Source organism: Onychomys torridus, chromosome 1 (assembly GCF_903995425.1).
Source record: "Onychomys torridus chromosome 1, mOncTor1.1, whole genome shotgun sequence".
Lineage (NCBI taxonomy): Eukaryota > Metazoa > Chordata > Mammalia > Rodentia > Cricetidae > Onychomys > Onychomys torridus.
Genome location: NC_050443.1, coordinates 91,595,543 through 91,620,140, shown reverse-complemented (window position 1 = coordinate 91,620,140; position 24,598 = coordinate 91,595,543). Strand labels below are relative to the sequence as shown.

Below are 24,598 nucleotides of genomic sequence, written 5' to 3'. Positions count from 1 at the left end.
CTGACAACACTGTCTGAAGCCATTATCTTATGCTTCTCTCAACATATGAAGAGTATATGGGCAGCTGCTAACTTAATTTGTTTCATAGGTTTTCATTTGAGGAGTGTCATCTGCAATATCATTTCTAAACAGTCTTATCTGCAACTGGATTAGATTTAAATGGCAAAACCCTGACCTCCAGCTGATACCATAGGAATCTGTAGAGGAAAGAATTAACTGCATTGTTCAAGGTAGAAGAATATGAATTCTCTTGGCCAGAAGGTTAACTGTTATAGACTGTACTTTCCAAAAATGGCTGAAAGCCATTCCTCTCACTTGCTCATTTCCAGGGTCTGACTGCTCTCCATAGCACCGCCTTTCCTTACATCTAAGAGGACTGTGACTTGCTTGTGACCAAATGAAAGAAGCAAGCCAGGCCTAGTGGCATTTGCCTATGATCCTGGCTTTCAATCTGAGGCCAGCCTGGGCTACATGAGAGCAAAGAACGAACAAGGCTAAAATGATAATGCAGGGTTTCTAGCTTCCACTTTACTTGCTCTATCACTTCAGCTATCTTGTAAAAAAAGTTAATTCTTAGAGGCAACCACTAGGCCTTGAAAAGATCATACAAAGTGTAATCCTGATGAGACAGGGACAATGATACCTATTCCCTGGCTAACCCAGCCCCACATTCCCCCATCAGACTTCAGCTCTTTCAGCTCCATCTGATCACATGAAAACTCTTAAACTAAAACCACACAAGCTGATTCCTCTGCAAATTCCTGATCCCAAGAGAAAAATAACAACACAAGATAATGAAATGACTATTTTAATCACTATATCTAAGATGACTTGCTATACTGTAAGATCTTCTTTGTACTGCTTAGTAACCATGGGTATTATTTTCCTTTTATTATAATTATTTTTAAGTTTATTGAGCTCCCAGCTCTCATTGCCTTCACCAGACCTACACAAGATAAAGTCAGTCAACATTCTAACAAGGATGGGGGAGAATCTGATATGTTCCCTCCCCTAGCTGAGAAGCAACTGATAGTTAACAACAACAGTCAGTGGAGGGAGAATCAATTTTCTGCAGACATGTGGCCCTGGAAAGAGTCAACATGTTCCAGTGGGTGGTCCCACACCCAAGCTATACGTAGACAACATAAATTGAACTCAGCGGATTATTTTTAAAAAAAGAAAAGTCAGGAGAAGTAGGGTGGGTATAAAAAGTTGGGGGTGAATATGGTCAAAATATATTGACTTCTTGTATGAAATTCTCAGCGTTAATAAAAATTAACTTTTAATTAATGCAAATTAGCCCATTCTCTTTGTAAGGTAATATGATGGTTAAATCTATTTTACTTTTTAGAACCAGTTTTGTCTTTTCTGCTCTAATTTATAGCAACTTTACTAATATAAATATACATTACTATCAATCATTAATTTCAGTTGATTTTTAGCTATGAAAAAAGTGCCAACATAGCTAAACCATTTGCAAATCATTCTAGAAAAGTTTAAATGTTTGTTCTATAAGTTGTTCTATTCAACACTCCATCCCTAGTTCAATAGTGAATATATAGTTAGAAACATCCTGAACTATCCAATCTACCAAAATTTCCTATGTTTAAATCAGATCCTGAGATACTGTAACTGGCAAACACCTCACTTTTATTTTTTCAGCATCTGACGAAAGTCCTGGATTCATCATCATCTTTGTACATAAATACTCAAATCCTGAATTTGCCAATTAAAGGTGCCAATGTAGTTTAAAAAAAAAAAAAACATTTTTATAGTATATTTCACTATGTGATAAAAACAGTAGGAAAACTTGATTTGTAGGGTTTCAATGAAAAAAAGGAAAGGAGAAAGAAAGGATATTACAACTATGAGAAAATAGAAAGTTTTCTGTTTGTCAACTTTTTAAAACTAGAACATTAGTCAAAAACTGTAATTACCATATTATAAGCTGAATAGATAGCTATTTCAAGTAATTTTCTAGAAGCATCCTATATTTTTCATATGAAACTAAACCATCTACAACTTTAAAGCAAAATTCTTTACCCTGAATCTCTTGTAAAAACTCATCCCTAGGTTTTTATGGGAGAGAGGAGAGGGATTCAATTTCAGCTTATAATAACAATGACAATCCTGAGGTAGGACATTTCCTATTATTATGGGAGTTTGGAGAATCAATGACCCCATAAGATGAGATCCATTCTTGGTGTCCAAACATCTCCAATTTCTAGGAAATGTTCTGGCATCTTGATTGTGATTGTGCTTCATCAGGTTAGTAATTCTAAAGGTAAGCTCATGCTAGCGACATGGTGTCTCTCCAGCAAGCTTCCGCCACCTTACCAATACACAGTGTATTACTGCTAATCTTCTTACCACGGTTTCTGACCTGTCAACCTGAGTGCAAGATCGAGCAATAATGCAGGCACTGTATGTGTGACACCCTTCCAATAATGGAGCATTAGGTTGTTGGAATAGAACTTAATATAAGGGTGCCTGAATACTTGGTTTAAAGGATTCATCCTGAAGGAATGATTTAGATAATATCCTGTAGGAAAAATAAGCATTAAAGCATTCTGAATATTATTTGTTATTCAGAAAAGCACCTAAAATTAGACCTAGAATTCAACATATGACAGTAATTTATCACCCAAACTTTGGAACAAATAGATTGACTTACAGCACTACCTTTGCTTTTCTGACAGTCTTAAATTCAAGAGTCTTCTCATTCACAAAAGGCCATTAAGCCTTATCGTAAGCACGAACAGATACAGAGTTAATAGCATTTCAGTGTTAAGCACGGGTTGTTTAACAGTCAGAGGAACAGATAAGACAGAGCTAGTCACCATTACCTTGGGCTTCTTCCAGTCATCCTGAGGTAGATATCATACAGGAATGCTGGGGCCTTATGGCTTACAGCAATCCAGTAATGATATAAAAGGTGATTGGAGGTTAGATTTACATTGGGCCGTCTGAAGGCCTGTTCGAGAGGATTCCTCTTGAAAGTGGAAATTACATGGTATTCTGAGGAAGAAAAGTTGTGTAACAGCTTTGATAATAACCATGTAATGAAGTTTTGAAAAAAAAAATCATGTTTTTACAATGCAAAATATTTTACCAAAGATTCAGAGTTCATTCATTTAAAAAACATACTTTTCTACTCTCCATAGCTAAGAGAAATGGGCATTAGACTCCTGATTCCAAGGGGTTTAAAAACTGCCAGAATTTTAATTAAATGAATGAATTTTTACTAAAATTCACTCTGAAAATCTTGTTAATGTTTACCTAGATCAGTTTATAATGTCACTATATTTCACCTCTCACGATAGCTTCTTTCTTTCTGTTCCTCTTTCCAGATTCTTATTACTGTACTTACTTAAAAAAGAAAAGGAAAATCATCATCCTTTGCTTATGAATGATTTAGTTACTCAAATTAACATACATAATACAAGCTTAAAACAACCCAAAATTAACCTCTGCTGTAGTTTATTTAGGTTATCCAACATCAACATAATCAAATTTGGTCTCTTCTATGTTAATATTTTAATTGAAATGTATAATGAGGTATTCATTGAAGAATAATGTTGAATTTGATTTTTCACAAAACTGTACGGCACAACAAAAGTCTATAAAAACCTCACTCACTTAACATGCTTCAATATCCCTGAAGGGCCATAACTTAAAATACTGTGAAATCACTCTAGTTTTTTCTCATACACTCCAAAAGTCAATCTTGAAATTTAAATACAAATGCCACAGAAAAACCCTAGTACAAATGTCAAGTAAGATTACTTTAAGGTAGCTAGGTGTGGTGGTACATGGCTGTAATCCCAGCACTTGGGAGGCTGAGGCAGGAGGATAGATAGGTGGACGCCAGCCTAGACTATACTGCAAGTTCCAAGCCAGTGTGAGCCCCATAGTGAGACTTTATCTGAAAAAAACAAAGCAAAACAGAAATAAGGACTAGGAATGCAGTGGCAGAGTACTTGGCTTTGTGGATGGGTGAGGAAAGGGCTAGACTGACCGCCACAATCAATTTACTTTAAAAACAAAATTATGTAGAATAATAAAAATTCGCTTAGAAATAAAATAGATCTATTATAAAAAGCAATGCCATAAATATTTATTTATATCTGACTCAATTTAAAATGAGTTTGTTTTCAATAGTCTTCAAGTTATACTAGCCAATTTTAGAGCTAGTTAACAAAGAAATGTTACTACCTGTTACAGATCTTTGACTTTAGCAGAATGTATTCTGTCAAAATGTACCCTACTTCCTAATTCCTTCATTTAAAACTCTGGGGACCAACTGATATACCTACTTTTACAGGTGTAAATAATATTACCTACAGACTGGCAACAGAGGCCTGAGTGTACTAATTAGTTAGAAAAAAGAACTGTCCCCAAACTACAGGTAGTCTATGAGGGTGTTGCAGAAGAGAACAGCTAGGGACTCACTAGATGAGTGGGGACATATATTCTATTGTAAAATGTTAAAGGTAGACCACAAGGCAGGACTGGTAGCTATTCTCACACAGCAACTAAAATAAGAATAACTTTGTAACTCAGTGGCTCTAATGGCTCATTAAAAACTCAGTGAATGCTTTATGTTCTAACATTCAAAAACAGAGATAAAATCATACCAACTTCCCCCCAGTGGAAAGGATTAGTGCTGCCTGTTGTGCAATTATACACCATGATGTTTCTTGGTCTGCAAAGACAAAGATGAAAGCAAAGAAACATAAGACGAAGTCAAAGTGTCTAAGTATTACGTACTATCAAAGTAGGAAAACATGTGGGATTCTTTTCCCATATCATACTAAAAGGACCCTGAAGGAATTATTTCTTAAATGTTTAGGCTTTGGTTATAAATACTATTACCATAAAAGGATGCTCAGAAATTATTACAGCTGAGCTAGTGTGCCATGGTGAAGTTTGTCGTTTTAGTTTGGCTTAAATCATTGTCGAGGAACCTCCCCCACACCTCCCTCCCGCTACACACACTTGTAGTTCCTAACAAACCTGTAAATTCTGTAAATACATTATTTATTACCACTGATGGCTCCCCATGTCATTGCCTCCACTGTACAGCTCTTAGGACAGACAGTGGTATTTCCTATATCCTAATAGGACACTTTTACTAACATGGCACAAAGCTCCTTTTCCCTCTCAGTCACTACACAGTTAATAAGCAACAGTGTTGCCTCATATACCTATTAACTCCGGAATACCAGGCTGCAGCAAGGCTCGTGTTGACAACTACATCTACAGGAACAAGATCTGCAAGGGCATTGTTGGAGGCACGCATTGTTCGAAGAATTCCTTTCCCTGCCTTTTTTGAAATTAAAAACAACACCTTACGATACATAGCCAAAACATGCATACATACACATATGTATAAAGATACAGGAAATTTTATAAAAGAAGTAAATCAAAAAGTTTATTTACCGCAATGAAGAGACCACTTGGTCCATTAAAGTTATCAATCCATCCCTAATGCCAAAAATTGAAGGAAAAAAGAAGAGGTTAAAACTAACATAGAAGTAAATTTATTATTTGAAAGTGCTAACTCCAAATACATTTTGTAGTTTTCTCCCAGAGCCTAAGAAAGATCTACATTCCTTGAGGAAAACTGGTCTTAGTTCCCAAAAATGTCCCAAAAGTATTTTTAAAGTATTTTTAAAATATTACCCAGCTCCGCTAAATCTCTGCAAAGGGAAAAAAAAAGCAGTGTATACTTTCCATAGCTTTTCCTAAATTCAGCCTGTTCACCTTTGATTTTACATTATTAATGCAATATCTTGATTAAGAGAAAATGATATGTGTTCCTCAAATTTAGTAAGTAAACCAGAAGAGAATAATTATCAAAACAAAAAGGGCAGGCTATCACTTACTGCTATTTATAAAGACCTTGGGTTTTTTGTTTTGTTTTTTCTGAATCAGCTTACTTTCTGGCTTTTGTTTCTGCCTTCTCTTGTTCTGAGGATTTAAAAGTATCCTAACACCTTGTTTCCCTGTTTAGTAGCAAGTTACCAAAGAAATCTCTTATACTTTTCTCACCTTTATAATCTACACTTCACACATGACTTGCTTTTGGCAATGAAATCATGGTCTCTTTTATTGAAGACACAGCGTCAGAACTTTTGATTTGGTTTTCAATTAGAATTTAAAACTGTTAATTTATATCCCATTCACTCAGAAGCACCTTAGAGATAAAAGTGTAATATACTTCTTCCTATGCTCATCAGCTCTGCTATGGTAAAGCACATCCAGCACATAACACAGCTCTTAAATCACATCTCCACTCTTTATACATTTATAACTTAAAACTCTAAATCCCAATCATTTAACAATTTTAAAGAGCTTACTGGAAAAGGTTCTTTCCAACTGGCACCAACAATTGATGGCCTTACAATGGCAACATTTAGCTTTGCTCCTTCTTGTTGTACAACATACTCTGCCAATGCCTTGGTGTATATGTACGTATTAGGTCTGTCGCCTATCAATTTTGGTGTAATATCATTTACTAGGCCATCATCCATCCATCTGGCAAGCAAACAAATTACATTAAAAAATTACAAACATTTTAACATAGATAAAAACCTACTTAATTGAACTTTGCACAACCCTATCTGTTGCTGATTTAAACAGTTTCACAACAACCCTTCACTTTTCTTTTTCTTTTTTTTTTCTTCAAGGCAGGGTTTCTCTTTGTAGCCCTGGCTATCCTTGGAACTTGCTCTATAGACCAGGCTCACATTGAACTCAGAAATTCACCTGCCTCTGCCTCCCAAATGCTGCAATTAAAGGCAGAAGCCACCACATCTTTCTTTCACAATAACTTCTACTAACGGGAAAAAAAGGTGGTGTCATTAAATATGAATCATAGGTCCACTGCCTGCAACTCCTATTCAAATAAGAACCAAAGGTCCTTTAATAAATTATGTGTTAGATAGCAAACTTAACTAACCTAAACCAATTAAGGGTCTTTAAAAAGTATCATTCAGCTTAAACATTCAATATTTTGTGTGTATTTGGTTGGGGATGCTACTAAAAACCAAAATGAAGTAATTCACTATCACATAGTACTTAACTCAAGAGTTCCTTTCCAAAGTCCAAGTAAATTCCAAAATATATCAGGTCTCAAATGTTTCATTAGAAATTACATATATGAGTATTACCATCTAATAGAATAACAGGTTAAATATACACATTTGCTATTCACATATATATACACTTAATATAAAAGGTCTAGTAATTTAAATATTTAAGATGAACCATTGGAACTGTATTAACATCAAGTGAGATTATCACTAGGATTAATAATAAAAATATTGAAGCATGTTATAAAAATTCAATTAAGAATCTACAATTCAGTCATCTCTTTAATGATCTCAGCATCTCTGAAAATTACCTGCAAAAGGACAATGACCAAATATGTAATGTCAGTGGTCTTTCCTCATTTTTCTCTAAGGTATTATGTTCCTGTTTCCAGAAACTTGTCCTTTATGTCTACTAAGAATTCAATTAGATTCTGCATATTGGCACAATGATGATACCCATAATAATAACGAGGGAAGCTTAAATTGCTCCCACATATGGAAGAAAGTACTTTGTGTATGTAGAAGAGTAAGAACATTAAAATACAGGCATATAGCTATCCAGCTTGAGAAAAACTACAATGGAGATTGAGTTTTGAAAACTGGATAGGATGGGTAGTTGACAGATGGGAAAATAAGTGCCCTGCCCTACCTGAAAAAAACAAACAAACAAACAAAAACCCTGAAGGAAGACTCAGGTCAGTAAACCTTATTTCTACTGAGTTTATACAGCAAGCTCACAAATCATTTACTAGACAGATTCCTTTGAAAGCAAGGAAAGGAAAAAAGATTTAGGTTACAAGCACTTTTCATTTCCTTAGACGCCTGCATAAGCCAAGACTAAGAAGCCAAAAAGTAATAAGCTTCATTTACTTCTCTTTTCTCCAGAATCATAAACACTTTTATTGATCTGTGAGAAAATGAAGTATATATTTAAGAAATCTGTGAAACTGAGTCATAAATTAAAAGTGGATAATTTTCACTAGAAATGCCTCAGTCATCTATGGTATTGATTTTCTTACAATCTATTTCCTCACCATGAAAAGCCTTTTTTAAAGGTTATGTGTGCTTATTTCAGGAAAAATCAAGGGGTGGTGGGAATCAAAAGTAAATGAAATTATCTGTGAGGAAAGATGGGACCAAGGAAAAACAAAAACTATATGAAAAAAGCCCACAGAGACACTTCTTGAAAACAAACAAATATGTAAAGATGTAATGGCTTGAAATGTTTCTATAATTGTAGTCCAAAAAAAGAGAAAAGAGCTCATATGGTAAGAAAGCCAGACTAAAAGGCAAGTAAAGGCAAGGCTGTGTTATACACATTTCACAGAATCCTCTACATGCACCAAATACAAACACTGTTCCTATAACAACTGCTGATGGAAATCCCTGTCCTTAGAAAGATGGTAACATTAGGAGTATGTATTAAAGGACTAGAATTCCTCTGATTCTCTTAAAAAGAAAGGCCTCTCTTTATGTACTGTACATTGCAGGGGAGGGGATCCTTTAGTGATTTAGAACCTTGTGGTTAAGCAGCCATTGTTCTCCGGTCTCCATAGGAGCTAGAAATGACTAACAAAGCTTCTAGCACATGTATAAATTATTCAGAGGCTTTCCTCCAATAATTACCTGATCCAAAGGGTAAACTCTATATTGATCTCACCAACAGTCATAAACCTGTACAATAGGGCAGATGATAAGGAGTACATGCATGCACATGTATGTGCATAGCACAGAGGGGGAAAAAGATAAATTTGGATCCAAATCCTTAGGAATTGAAAGCAATGTGTATAAATTCAAACATACTCTAAAGAATCAATCAGCTTCTTGGGATCTACAGGGGGAGGATAAACTACTTCATCAATATGCTTTCGATTGCAGTAGGCATATGCTGTTGACACATGCATGAACACTTCCAGATTCTTCATTTGCTGTGCAAGGAGAATAAGCTGTCGTGTAGCAATCACATTTAACTGAACAGCATCCCTGCAAAAGAAAGATAGAATGAACACTTAGAAATCTATGTTTCTTTTTTCTTTAAACTATTTAAAAACCAAATCTGAATTTCATTAGGTAAGTACAGAGAAAGAAACAAATTTTTCAGTTAATTTACAATTTCTCCTTTAGCTCTAAGTTGGTATATTTTATTTCAGTATGAAGAACATTCATTTTTACCAACTATATATGGACTTTTTGATTATAAAATAAACTCCAATATAGGATTTGAAAAATAAAGCATACACTATGATGTAAAACAGGATTATGAACAAAGCTGTGGAATCAGGCTGGGCTCAGACCTGGGTATGGCCTCCTTGTCAGCTAAATGCAATTAGATGGCAGAAGAGTATATAGGCATGAGTAGACAGAAAGTACCTCACTTTTTGGAAGCTGCAGAGTTGATAAGGTAAGGTTAGCATGTGGCTGTTCCTATTCCTCTGATCTCTCTCAGGTTTTCACCCCTATATCTGGCTCTGTGTTTTCTATTAATTAGACTGTTTAGCAATTTGTCTACAGTCCATCAAGAGGTCTATTGTACAACATGGTAACTGGACTTAATAATATACCAGACTGTATCTGGAGGTTGTCCTGTGTCCCACCTGGTCCTGCAGCCACTCAGACCCCAATAAACACACAGAGGCTTATATTATTTTCAAACTATATGGCCTAATGGCTTTGGCTTCTCACTTACATCTTAAATTAACCCATTTCTATAAATCTATACTTTGCCATATGGCTTGTGGTTTACCAGTTCATTACATCTTGCTTCTTCAGGCAGCGGCTAGCAGTGTCTCCTCAGCTCTGCCTTTCTCCTTCCTCTCTCTCTAGTTGGAAAGTCCCACCTAACCTTATTCTGCCTCACCATTGGCCAAACAGCTTTATTTATTAACCAATCATAGCAACACACATTCACAGCATACAGAATGACATTCCATAGCACCAGACTACTGAAAATCATTGATTTTTAAAGTGTTCTCAATACAAAAGAAGTTATATAAGGTTATACACACATTAGTTAGCTCACTTTAGCCATTCCACATGTATTGTACATAATAAATATAGAGTGAGTCCCAAATCAGTGACACATCCAATCTCAAATAAGATAGATAGATAGGTAGATAGATAGATAGATAGATAGATAGATAGATAGACAAATAAATACATAAATAAATAAGTAGGGGAAGGGGACACTCAACACTATTAAGTGGTAAAACCAGCAGAGTATTCCATTCTTGTTATAACTACAAATTAATACAACTAACCTAAAAGAAACTAGGACAAAGTATCAGTAATTACAGAAATTATTCATTTATTAATCTAGTAACCTAATTTTCAGAGCAAAAACTCACCCAAAGCCTGATTTTTCAAAAAAGAAATACAATTTTTACAGCAAGTGAAAACTACACAAATTGTTATATAACATTACAGAATATCATGTAGTCACTAAAGTATAACTATGAAAAATAATAGAAGTATGTAAATTATTATGCTAAATTTAAAAGGTGAAATTATTAAATTAATAGTCATAATTATGTAAAAATAATGTATGCTCAAACATAGACCTAATGAACCTTTTAAAGAAAGGGTCATGTGGCCCAGGGCTGGCCTGGAACTTGGCCTAGTATGACCTTGTTTTATGATCCTAACTCCACCTCTTAAATTCTGGGATTACAAACATGGAACATAACATCACAGGGGGAAATAGTTTTATAAAAATGAAAATGGCTTTAAGCATTTTCCAAAATGCTCATATTGTCAGTGTTTAAGAAAAAATATGTCACAGACAAAATTCAGTCTACCTGACTGAATAGCAATACTTTGATATCTATCTGTCTGAAAACAATGGGGACAAGGAGGATATTGTTCAGGAAAAGGTATACTGAGAATATTTTATTACAAGCTCCTGAGGACAGAACAAAAAGTTCTGGGTCACTAGAAACAAGGTGTAACTCATTAAAGGAAAAAGCTAAATAAATAAATAAAGATCTCTTAAAGACTATTTTTTCTTCTAATTGCACCCAAGATCCTATGGAGAAAAAAAAAATTTTTTTTAACGAAACTAAGGTGGGGGTCTTATGATCTTCCCAAATCTCAACTAAGAAGAAAATATCTGTTCAAATGGAAATCTAACAAAAGACCTTTCACAGGGAGGATACTACCCACTACAGCATTAGAGAATGCATTATTTTCTTTCTCATTTACAAAACAATGGGGATAAGGAGAATGATGTTTTGGAGAAAGGACACAAGGGATATTCTGTTGCACTGTCCTGAGGATGGTGACAAGAGTTTCTAGGTCACCGAAATGAGGAATAAATCAGGAGGCACACTCCTGTGCCTTGAGTCTCTCCACTCTATTTGTATCTGGAAGTCCAAACCTGAAGCCATATTAAAACAACATATGTTAATTTAGTATCTGCCAGGCTAGTTTTAACCACACTCAATAGTTTCTATTTTGTTGAACTTCAGGTTAAGTCCCTTACATGATAGACTAGAAAGTAAGGAAACGGAAATAAAGTTCTCATGTTTTGCTTTATGAAATCATAAATTTATCTTAAGAGGCAGGGTCAAGCACAATCAAGAAATCTACATTTTAAAACATTTTTCCAGTTACTGTAGTTTTCTTTAGAGTTGGAAAGAGGCAGATAATATTTTTATTAAAGGCAGATTTCCCTACAGGGGCACTTACGAAGAGTTCACAGCATGAGACAGAGGCAGAACTAGAAAAAAAGCCATCACTACAAAGTGCCCACACAAGCACCGGGATTCACCATAGGCCCTTCCTAGCTTTTTTCTAATCATATTACATTCTTAAAGTCTAAGACTAATACACTTAGACTTCATCATTCCTTTATCTTAATTTATAGTGATACTTCACTCCTTTTGGAAAACCGACTCCATACTCTTTCCCTGGGACCTCACCATCTAGAACTCTTCCATTCCTGAAATCTCATGTGCTTTCCCCAAACAATCTGTTTATTCTTCCCTTTCTCCTGACTGCTTTTGACCTCATGATGGCCTCTGGCCTCTTGATGCTCCTCTCTACACAGCTGATACTAGTGAATACAAGACCCTGTGACCAACTACTTACACAACTATTTATTCCCCTTTTCCTTCCTCACCCCTTTATTCCTGTCAATTTCTCCCCACTTCAATATTTGAGAAACATGACTGAAAATCAATGAGCTTCGCTCCTCAACTCTCAACATAGGCCATTCAGTACTACCTGCCTTTAGTCCTTTATCAACATAGTTAGCATATGCTCTGGGGCTTTATGAAAGGGTCCATGTCAAGTTTACCTTGGTTCCTCCCCAAGGCACTAGGCATGGTGTTATGGTGAGTCTCCTCCTCCTACATCCCCTCAGAAGTAACAATTTCATATCATGTGATATATGTGGCTTAAAGGATGGTGGTTAATTTTAAGTGGTTTTCCCCTAGGTGGCTATTATAGGCAATTTCCAGTTTTTCTGACTATCTGGCTCAAGTCTAATGTTCTACCAATATTTAGATGTCAACATCCATTAGATCTACCTCATAGAGATAGTTATGTGGTGACTAGGGCTAGGGCAGTAAACATTCATGATTTAACAAAGGAAGAAAAATAATAAATCATCTAGGCTTTCCAATATGGTCTCTCTAGAATAAGAAATTATAATAATGAAAAAATGTCTTTACCATTAATGATAATCTTCTTAATCCAAGGAGAACACAAAAGTAATATATTGTGGTCCTTCTGGTAAAGGTTACTTTGATGTGTTTTACCCTAATTAATGTTTTCTGTTAATAAAATTCCCCCTTAAATGCATCTAGTTTCCCCCTTTAAGTCAATGAGAACTATACCACAATTTGTATTATGCACCAGCCCCTGAAAACACACTAAATTTCATATGACTATATAAATGCTTTCTTTTGATTTAAAAAAAAATAATGAAAGCATGAACTACGAGGGGAAATTTTATAGACTAGCCATTTTATAGTAATGAATTCTAAGGAAAAATAAAGCATCCACTAAAAATCAGTAATAGACAAGCAAAGTAGCATATGACTATAATACCAGCATTTGGTAGGCTGAGGCAGAAGGAGCATAATATTAAGGATAGTCTGAGCTACTACAGCTTGATCAAAATAAAAATCGAAGAGTATATTCATAATCATGAAAATATTATTTAAAGTGCAATGTTATATCTATATGCAAATATACATGCAAGGAAAAAGCTTAAATGTTTAAAAGAAAAAAAAGAATTTTCAGTGCTTAGCCCCAACTGATACATCTCTGATTAACTCCTACACCTAAGGCTCAGGGAACATCACAAAACAGGAGCAAAGAAATTCTAAGAGAGGATCGGGAGGTCTGCTATGAGAAGAAAGCTGCACCCAGGAAATCTTAGTAATATGGCTGCCTAAACAAAACTGAACAATGACAACACCAGGTAACCTGCCAACAGCAGGGAAATCTGAGAGTCTTACTGTGACAGCTGAGAAAGAGAGGGAATTGGTCTTTCCCAGGAATGAGTCCCCTAACTGGTTATCCAATACCAACTGGTAAATCCTTAAAACATACAATATGAGCAACACTAAGTGAACATGGCAAGTTGTGTTTATGTATTTATTCATAAATGTGTGTATGTATATACATGCATTCATAAAAAAGTGAGGCTATGAGGGATAATAGAGGAGGGGCTACGGAGAGGAGAACAAGGGGGAAATGATGTAAATACAGTATACATACATGAAATTTTTAAGTTAATTATATAAAGGAATTTTCTTACTGATGAAGGTACAAATTCCTATAAGATGAAATGAAAGTACTGCTTTACATATATTTTCAAAGTTATTTGTTTCTATCTTTATTTGAAGAATAACATATGTTCATGGTGGGAATAATAATATGCAGATAAAACTAAAAACAACTACCATCAATACAGAAAGACATGTATATACATACATTTTATATATATATAAAATAAAGCGAGATTATACTACAGTGATTAAGATATTATTTTGTCACTTCTGGATTCTAAACACATGACAGTCACTGAGTGTCTCACCTGCTGGCTCACAAAGAATTTAAAGAGAGCGAGTAAAGCAATGACTTACAGACTTAGAGACTCTGTGGTAGAGAGGTAAAATGACCTATCACTTAAACTTTGCAACAGGAAGAACATCTTCTGAGAAGTACCAATTTATAGGTAAGCAAACTCAACTTCAAGGAGGTTAAGAACTTGTCCAAACTCTTCAGTTAATAAACAATGAGGTCAAGACTAGAACTAAGGTGTGTAACTCCAAAACTTTTCCTTTTCTCTATAGTATTGCCTCAGCTGCCTCAGGAATAAAATGGATTCACCTAGGACAAGCTAGGTATATGACAGAAGGAACTGACAAATGAGCAATGTTCTGAAGACTGGAAAGCACAACCCCAGAACTCTAAGAGACAGTGATAGTCTCTTCACACACCCAAATGTTTGGCCTTGTGCTCTCAAAGAGTGTAATTATTATTAAGAGTTATACTTCTATGTTTGAAAAATATGGAGGTTACTTCCAAAATCATTTGCAGTCAGAGCTTAACCTTTTGAACATTTTAAAGAGACAGGTTTCACAAATAGTTTTGAAACCTAAAAACAAATGCTTTATCATTTAAACTAGTATAAGACTATATAATAAAATTAACATAAAACTGTCTTTTAGACACACCATCAAAAATAAGTGTCATTAATTAAATGTCATTATTTGAAATGTAATATACATCTCTTTTTTAAGAAGATTTATTTATGGCCGGATGTCAGTGACGCACACCTTTAATCCCAGCACTTGGTAGGCAGAGCCAGGCAGATCTCTGTGAGTTTGAGGCCAGTATGGTCTACAGAGCGAGATCCAAGACAGGCACCAAAAACTACACAGAGAAACCTTGTCTCGAAAAACAAAAACAAAAACAAAAAGATTTATTTTTTAGTTCATGTGTATGGATGTTTTGCCTGCATATATGTCTGTGCACCACATATGTGCCTGGTGTCAATGGAGGCTAGCAGAGGTCAGCCAATCCCCTGCAATGAGCTACAGATGGCTGTGAGCCATCATGTGAGCGCTGGAAATCAACCCAGGTTCTTTGGAAGAGCAGCCAGTACTCTTAACCATTGAGCCATCTCTCGAGCCCCTCATTTTATTTTCAAAATACTGATCACTTAGGACATTAGTTTTTTTTTTTTTCCTAGAAGCAGAATGTATCTTGAAGTTCAAATTAGGTTTAAAATTAAACTTTATTTTTCCATGTGACCCTGTCTCTTAACTACCAAAGCAGAGTTTCTGAAATATAAACAAGTTATTTCTAACTTAGTATGTAAAACTTGAGCTTAATTTTGATTACTGTTCTGGAATACATGGTAAAGAGTAGAAACAAACAGCTGCTGGGGTAGACAATTCTGACAACACTTCATGAAAAGGTAGACAACACAGCTGAGCAACTAACTATTCCTGCTTCTTACCCAAGTACACTCTGCTTTCTTCTAGTCCATTGCTTGCCTCTGTCCTATTTTATAACGTCACGGCAAGGTTTTCTAATCAGCATATACTAGCTGTCTTTTATTTTCAAAATGATTATAAAAAATAAAAGAATCTTACTAACTTTCATAGGACACTGAAATTCACTATAAATGTTGACAGTTTCATATCACTTTCAAAACAACTTCACTAAAAGGTGGAATTAAAATTAATTTGTAACATATGAAATTCAAATGTTAAGTATCTGTACTTACCTTAAATTTTCATTAAATCTTACAGTAGCTGCACAGTGGAATATGATATTGGTAGAATCTATAATGACCTCCTTATCTTCTTCACTGAGAGCGAGTTTAGGTTGGGTGAGTTCACTGTTGATTGCTATAATTTTCTCTCTAAAATCTGGATTTTCATCTCTCAACCTGTCAAAAAGCTATCAAATGGGAAGATATTTATTCTAGGATAGTGTTTTCCACTTCCCAAAATCTATTACAAACCCTTTCCCCACCAAGGACAGCCAACTTTAAAATTTTAAATTTCATGGGGTACAGAAGATTGCTCATAGAGTTGGGACTCAGAGAGTTCAAGAGGTGCTTCTAGAAAACAGAGATGGCAGTCAGCAGCACAAACATTAACTGTCCATGCTGGCTACTCAGACTGCCTTATGCCTCAGAACAGGTTTAAGAAATAACAGATATCTGGACAATGATAGTCTCACCCTCCAACACTGCCTGCTAATTGCTTGACTCCTTTAAAGGGTTTTAAAAATTGTTTAATTATATGTTTATGTGTCTATACACTGGAGTGCAGTGTCAACAGAGGCCAGAAGATGTGGTATCCCTTGGAGTTAAGAGTTACAGAAAGTTCGTAGAGGAAATGACATCGAATCAGAGACCTGAAGAATCAACAGAACATGTAGGTACACGGGTGGGGACAAAAGTGAGAGGGAGAAGACCCTGAAAGCAGAATGTCATTCCTGCACAGGATGAAGAAAAAAAAAAAAAGTAAATTTTAGAAAGAGACATCAACTGGACTTGTTTGGTTGTTCTGTTTGTTTGTTTGTTTTGGTGGGGTAGATAAATGCTATTCTGGGAGGGCAAGGACTTCAGCTACTCTGCTAGACCTTAGATAGAGAACCTGACAGATACAATCTCAAATATCTGTTAAGTGAGTAAAGTCATTAGATTAGAAACACTGAAAATAAAGAACACTGAAGATTCAAAGTCAGTCTTTGGAATGTTGACTACACATTACCATCATTATATCCTAGAAGAGAAGTCTAATAAAGGTTTAGTTTTGTGGGACTGGAGTTCAGGAAGGGAGAAAAAGAACCAATATAGATTACACTGACCACACACAGTTAATAACTAAAGGAAGTCCTGAGAGTGGAACAGACAGGAACAGCAATGAGCACCCCAAATCCAAACTATACAAACTACTTCCAAATCTAATTTAAAGAACAACCATTCAACTGACAAAAAACAGAGGGTGCTGTACAACTACTTCACCAGACCTAATAAAACCAGATCAAGGATTATGATAGGTACCTTTAGAATATCAACATTTAAGAGGTAAGCAGAGAAAGAGGAGCCTAGGGGAGAGCCACAAGTAAGTACTTTTTAACACCTCAGTCTACACTTAGGACATGTTCATGCTGCTTCCTTCAATGGTTAAATCTTCCCTTTATCAGCCATTATCTCATTTTTCAATACCATCTTCTCCAGTTATTGAAATCCACCAATATGCCCATTACTTCCTACTTTAAGTATACTGATACTTTTTTAATCTTTTAAAACTTACTTTATGGCCAGCTATTGCACTTTTTTGTTGGGGAGGGTACTGAGGATGGAACCCAGGGCCTCTACACATATTTTAGGCAAGTACTCTACCACTGACTGAGTTATGTATTTATATCCACAGTCCATGATCAACTATTCTAATTTTAATTGAATCCATACAATCCAATTAAGTTTCTTTTCCTTGAAGAATTCCCATAAATCAGATTCTCAACTTAAGACAATTCTGGTCCTCAGGAAACATTTGGTAATATCTGGAAATACTTGTTACAACTGGGGCCTAATTTACAAAGGCCAGGAATGCTGTTGATAACCCAATAATGCAACAGTACTTTGTAACAAAATACTATCCAGCCAAAATGTTAATTATGCTGAAGGGTGAAAATGCTTAAGTTAATAGGCCCCCCTTGGTATATATATTTTATCTATGCTCTTGATTTCAGTTTCAAAATCATAGTGTGCTTTAAAACTTCCTACTAATGTGAGTGGTGGTGGTGCCCACCTTTAATCCCAGCACTCAGGAGGCAGAGGTAGGCAGATCTCTATGACTTCAAGCCAGACTGAACTATAGAGTGAGTTCTGAGACAACCAAAGCTACACAGGGAAACCCTGTTTCAAAAAACCAAAAAAGAACAAAAACAAAACTTTCCACTAATTTCACATGAATAATAACACATAAATGGTTTGACACAAAAAGCATTCGTTTTTATTTATTTACTAGTAATGCTATACATCTGGGAACCAGGATTATGTAGTGGAATATGTATTAGGTGGGAACTAGAAGCACAAGAAAGAAAAAAACATATTTCAGTTTCCTTTTTAAATATTTGGGGATAAAACACTTTAGGTATAGGTTAAATCATAACAGTTCAATGAAATTTTAACATAAATTATCTCCTTTTATTACCAATTAAGACATTTTACAAAAACTACCCTAAATACCTTACTTATGCTAAAAAATGTTACATTTCAGGTTCTCAATTTCAAAAATGGCATCAACTTCAATAACATTCCTTCTAATCTCCTCTTGATACCTCTGTACTCTCTCTTCTTAAAGCTGAGAGAACCTTTCACTAGGAAGGAGGAATACAGGGACAGGGACTAAACACAGTAGTCACTAGCACTTCACAGTAAAATGCCAACACTAATAAGCAAAGGGCCAAGAAAATAACAAAACACACATCAGGTGTTTTTACTCAGCACAAGCCTAGTGGTCTCCTAGCCTCTTAATGACTCCTTTCTCCTGAGTCTTAAAGAAAGCAAAGAATAAAAGGAGAGGTAATGGTTTAGGGAAATTACTATAGACTAACTGGAAAACCTGAAAAGTATAAAGATAATTTCTAAACTTCTGACAAAGGAACTTAAATCTCGGGCTTTGGGGGGGGGGGGGAACATAATTAAGAATACCTGATGCATGTGGTCTTAGAAATATTATGACAGGACAATATGTTCCAACCAAAGAAGTACCATAAACTCCTATGAAGGTCATTCACAGTGAAAAATCTGGCTGGTAGTTGTGGAGGGGTTTGCTAGTTACGGTTTTTCTTTTATTGCCTTTCTTTTTTTTAAATAAGCCTATTAGAAGCTATGAGTTCCAAGACAGCAAGGGCTACATAGAGAGACCCTGTCTCAAAAAAAAAAAAAAAAAAAAAAAAGCAAAAACAAACAATAACAAAAAAACCCCAAAGTTTAAGTACACAAACAAGTATCATTTCATTCTTAAATAAGTAAGTGAAAATCCTTTCTGAAATATGCCTGCAGTCAGATTCCTTATATTTAGCAAATTTCAATTTTTGAGATCAGTTTTGATATCTATAATGTCATATAAATTTATTCCTTTTGGGAGAATTCACTAGCTTATTATGATTCTGAAATAGTTTTACTTTTTGCTAATTTCCAGTTTTTGTTATTAATATTTTTCTAAAGGTTCAAAATGGTTAACACTTTATATGATCCCTCTGACTTCTGCCAAATGAGAAATGTGATCCTGCTACCATTACTATTATGAGGACTAATTCTAGGACTTATAAAGTACATTAAAACATAGTCTCACAGCATGGTAGTAGGTACTTCAGAAACTAATTATTATTATCTGAAGACTAAACTAGCTGATAGCTACAAATAACCCATCTCAACTATTCTAAAAGCATACTTGAAATATCAATCATAACAGTAGTTTAACCTTATTAAAAATTTGATCTAGCATAAAAGAAAGCTTTTTTCATTTCCTGATTCTAATTCACTGCCACACTGCTGGAACTTAGCAATTTTTCCCCAGGGTTTTTTTTTTTTTGGGCGGGGGGAGCAGTGGAGATACTGAAAAAATATACTAAGCTAATGATGCTTCACAAAATTCATACACAAGCAAATACTTTTGTCGCCTTCTAAATTATCCTCTACACTTACCTTGCCACTAAGGATTTCTTCGACGCGCTCTTGTGGTGTCTGTCCAGCTTTCTGCCTCACCAAAACATAGACTGAATTCACTTTAGGACAAGATCTCAGCAACTTTTCCAGAAGCACCTTCCCTAAGAAACCAGTAGCTCCTGTGAGGAGGATATTCTTGCCTTCATAGTATTCTGGGATTGAAACCATTTTGACTATGAGAGAAACATGACAACACACACATTAGTTTATGAATGTATGTTCAACCTTATTTAAAAACCTCTCAGTTTCCACATAAATATTTTAAAAGACTGGCAAAAATTAAAACTGAATATTGATAAGAGAAGACTCCTTTGGTTCATTATAGTACAGAGGAAGCAATAATAGACTGCAGCTCCTCAAGACCTTGTTCTTTCTTGGATCACCACAGACAAGTCACTCACCTTTTCAGGCCCCAAGTTTCTTTAGTACTGTTGTATTTAAAAGATCTCTAAAACATTACATTCAGAACTCAAATATTCATTCAACCTCTGTGAAACCTTGAATACAACCAAATGATGGCTTTCTCTTCCCAAAGAAATTTATAACTCTGAATGGAGGTCAGCAGACTCAAATTGCTAAGCTTGAATAACACTGCCAGGTATCAGTCACCTGTCATCAATCACTTAAATAGGAAGAGGGAACATCAAATCCTTTCTTCTACACATTCATGACAATAAGCAACAACAACAACAAAAAGACAGAGAGATAGGGGGTTGAAAAATATACAAGGAAATGGGGGGGGGTGTTAGGGGATGAATGGAGTGAGTACAGGAAGATCTATGAAATATGTTACCACTAAGACTATACTATATTGAAATCCAAGCTCTATGCTATTTAGAAATCCATATGCATAGAATGAAATATTAACACATGCCTGAGGGCATGCAATGCAATCAGAGAAGAAAAAATGTTACAATGCTAAAGTCTCATTTAAGCTGGAAATTCTAATAGATGTATGTGTTTATGTTCAAGGTTCTCATAATCTGTTAAGTGTTCTGTAAAAATCTGGAAGTGTAAGCCACCTTTCCTAGACAAGTGTGGCAACTACTCCTCAAAAAAGATTCTCTTTACAGAAAATGGAGAGCATCGCAGAAACCAACTGTATGCAATGCAGGGATCCAATTATGGGGAGCCAAGCCCAACAGATAACATTTACATCACATCTCCTACATCTATGGCTCAGGGAACATCACTGAAAGGGAATGAAAAGATTTTAAGAACCAGAATACCAGTAAATCAGCCATGAAATAGTCTCTCCTAGAAATATCAATGGACAAGATAATGTGAGAAGGGGAAAATTTAGAGATCACACTCCGAGATGAACTACAGGCAACTTCTTAATTGCTGGAAGAAGGAGAAGTAGTCTCTACCTTATTGGTTGTCCAATGCCAGCAGCTCAGCCTTGAAAACATATATATAAAATCAGCAAAAATTGAACTTAACAGGTTACATTTATTTTTGCATACATATACATACATATATGACTGTATGTAACATACAATCAAAGAAAAAAAGGCTATCAAGTTGAGAGCTGTGTGGCATGGGAGGAATTCAAGAGAGGGTAGCTGGGAGAGGCTGGAGGGAGGAAATGGAGGAGGAAGTGTTCTCATTTCTATTTCAACTAAAAACATTTTTTAAAATCTAGAAACAAAAAACTTCATGAGTAAGCAAAATAAAGGGAGAAGACTAAAGCAGAAGAACAGATAAGAATGAATTGACATAGAGACCATGGCAGAAGAAGAAAAGTACTCTAAGGAGGGCAGAGCTGAAACCCAGGAGAAAAGCACAGGATCAAGAAGCTAGATTAGAGTATGAAGTCATCAAAGTAATCAGAAAGTATGCACACAGAACAGCAGAACTGTTCCTGGCAGTCTCATTTCCTAAGTAAATATTGGCTCCAACCTTAAAATTTGAATATACTTAGGGGAGCACCCAATCGGGTGCTGGGGGCAAAACTAAAATAGGCTAAGTTTCAGGGTGTACCAGGCATCCTTAAGAAGGTGGAAAAAGCAGATCTGCAGAAAGGAAACAAAAACAGCCAACAGAAGAAAAGAAAAAAGTCTATACAGCATTTTGTCTCCAGTACAGATTTTAAGGCATTGGCCTATCTGTCTGTTCCTGGCCCTTAATGTATATTCCAGGAAGCTCTCAACCAGCAATCCCATCTCAGGAAAAATTCTTAGAAAAAAGATATCTCCAAAACCAGCTACCAAAACCAAGTGCACAACCCAACTACAAAATAGGATAATGTAAACATCAAGAAGACATTGAAGTTTTATAAATACCCTCCAAGCCATTTATAAATATCATTCAAACCATTTATAAGAATATTGCATCTACATAATGATGACCTTTAAAGCCAAAAGTAACTTAACAAAATTCCCAATGATGTACTGGTCGAGGAGGCCTCCCAAACAATACAGGCTCTTTGCCCTCATGTTGCCCAATAGAACTACTTAATAAGACCCTACTGCTGAAAACATCACACACCTTGGTTGCAAAGTGCAGACAATCAAGCTGGAACAGGTTGGAAGCTTCCTCCCTGCTAGTAAGCTTTCATTGTGCCTGAAGGTACTATGCAGTCTGCTGGAGGAGTAAAGGCATCAACGGCCTTACTCAGCCATGATCCCTACAATCTGCAATACCAACCTGCCATGCAAGATGTGCTCAACCATGCAATGGTGCATGACTATTATGGGAGTAACCAACTGTTCTCTTACTGTATTTGAGGCCTACTCCACAACAGAGAACTCGGATCTGGTACTGATCCCAAACCCCATGGCTATAGAGAGAGGTCTTAGGCCCTAAAGGGGACACTTACTGCTTACTGTTGTTTATGTAAATTACTACAGCACAAAGCTATTCTCTATATTTATATCCAGACAAATGCTATTTTAAGATTCAAAGAAACTTCTCTTTGCAATGTACAGTAAGGAATGTAGAGACCAATGGCTGCTCAAGGTACTGAGAATAAGTGTCGGCTAAGTGCTTAGGACATTTATACCACTCTTTCCAAGACCCAGGAAACTTCAAGGAAAAGGGGTGAAAAGAATGTAAGAACTGGAAGACAGGAAGGAGGATTGCTGAAATGTTGTCTTCTAGGCATGGCACAGCCTGTCACAACAGCTATGACTATCTACAATAAGTCTAAACAAGATGGGACCTATCAACAGTCAATCATAGACCAGGAAGGAGTCCACGGGGCTCTATTCCTCCCTGCTGAATTACTGGCTACTAATGGATTCTGGGGAAGGGGCAGTATTGTCTTCAGTTGTATACCCCACTAAGAAACCCACCAAGTGCTGATGGATAGAACCATATCCACAGTCACAGATAATCCTATTCAAACTCTATGGATCTTAAAAAAAAATTGAAAGATAATTAATAGGGGTAAAAAGGAGATAAGGAATTACAGTAATAAGACTGCCCTTTCCACATGTATAAAATTATCAAAAAACAAATGTAGTAAAGGTTTAAAAATAGTGCATCTAGCCGGGCAGTGGTGGCGCATGCCTTTAATACCAGCACTTAGGAGGCAAAGCCAGGCAGATCTCTGTGAGTTCAAGGCCAGCCTGGTCTAGGACAGGCTCCAAAGCTACACAGAGAAACTGTCTTGAAAAACAAAAAACAACAAGAAATTGCAACTACAAAATAATTACTCTGAAGAAAGAACAAAGATATACCATGTTTGGAAATCAGCAATTCTCATAAAAGTAGAAAATCCAAGAACTAACCAACAATTAGTGAATGAGTTTAACAAGCTCCTACCATCAGTGAGCAAGCAGCTAGAGCACTACACTCCCGAGAACTGCACAGGATTATCATTCCCTCCTGGAAAGGGAGAAGACACCTAGCAACTACAAGTTTCTCCAAGTATTTTCTGATTCAAAAGATTTAACAAGTTAAAGTCTAACAAAGTGCTGAGTACCAAGTACTACCACTCCTTTCAAGGAATTCACTCAGGTTTACTTGCCAAAAGTGTTTTCCAACAGGTGTTTAAAAAGAGTATTTTCATTTAAAATTGTATTAAGATAAACATACCACAATGCTACTTAAGATATATTCTTAACTAATAATTCAAATCCAGACTCTGCCACTTAAGCTAAAGCTACTACTAATCTGAACCTGTTTTTATTTGTAGAACATGCAGGTCTTATGGATAAACAGAGCCTAAACTGACCACAAATGGAGAATTAGAGAATGACTAGGATATCAACTTACACACAAAATAAACTTCTTTAAACTGCATTCACTTAACAAATATTCTAGTATTAATGGAAGGGTAAATATGTTAATAGTTTGGAAGCTTGATTAGGTGATTAAAATTAGAGTCCTCTCTCATTTTTTAACTTTTTAAACTCTTAGGATTTTCCAATAAGTACAAAAGCACAACAATTTACCACTTAAAAAATACGCAGATTTTTTATTGCCAAAAAATAAAAATCCCCTTGCTCTGTGATGAAACTTAAAAAAACATTAAATTAAAACTTTCAATACAATGTTGTAATGGTTAATTTCAATTTTCAACTTTACTGGATTAAAAAACAAAGGCACTAATGAGGCACTTATCTAAGTGAGCCTGTAGGATATTTCCAGAAAGCTTTAAGCAAGGAAAAGAAGATCCACCTTGCATATGGATGACACTATCCCATGGGCTGGGGTCCTGGACTAAGTAATACCTTCCGATACAAGTTCCCAGTAAGTTTTTTTGTTTTGTTTTGTTTTTCCCTAAGTTCACTAAGCACACATGTATGAGCAGAATCTAATCTGAGCTAGTATCTTTTAACTAAAC

The 24,598-nt window shown here is 35.6% G+C and overlaps 1 protein-coding gene across 4 annotated transcripts in view; it reads right to left on the bottom strand.

Annotated features, from left to right (window-relative positions):
• Far1 (fatty acyl-CoA reductase 1) overlaps nt 1-24,598 on the bottom strand; it is a 65,333-nt gene that overhangs the window by 19,576 nt on the left and 21,159 nt on the right. For all 4 annotated transcript variants that reach the window (XM_036189866.1, XM_036189850.1, XM_036189877.1 and 1 more), the window contains 8 exons: nt 19,786-19,979; nt 15,841-16,016; nt 8,901-9,080; nt 6,363-6,540; nt 5,443-5,487; nt 5,208-5,326; nt 4,638-4,705; nt 2,847-3,018 (listed from right to left, as the gene is read on the bottom strand). In XM_036189866.1, the coding sequence (XP_036045759.1) occupies nt 2,847-3,018; nt 4,638-4,705; nt 5,208-5,326; nt 5,443-5,487; nt 6,363-6,540; nt 8,901-9,080; nt 15,841-16,016; nt 19,786-19,974 (1,127 nt within the window). In that variant the 5' untranslated portion in view covers nt 19,975-19,979. The remainder of the gene's footprint in view (nt 1-2,846; nt 3,019-4,637; nt 4,706-5,207; nt 5,327-5,442; nt 5,488-6,362; nt 6,541-8,900; nt 9,081-15,840; nt 16,017-19,785; nt 19,980-24,598) is intronic.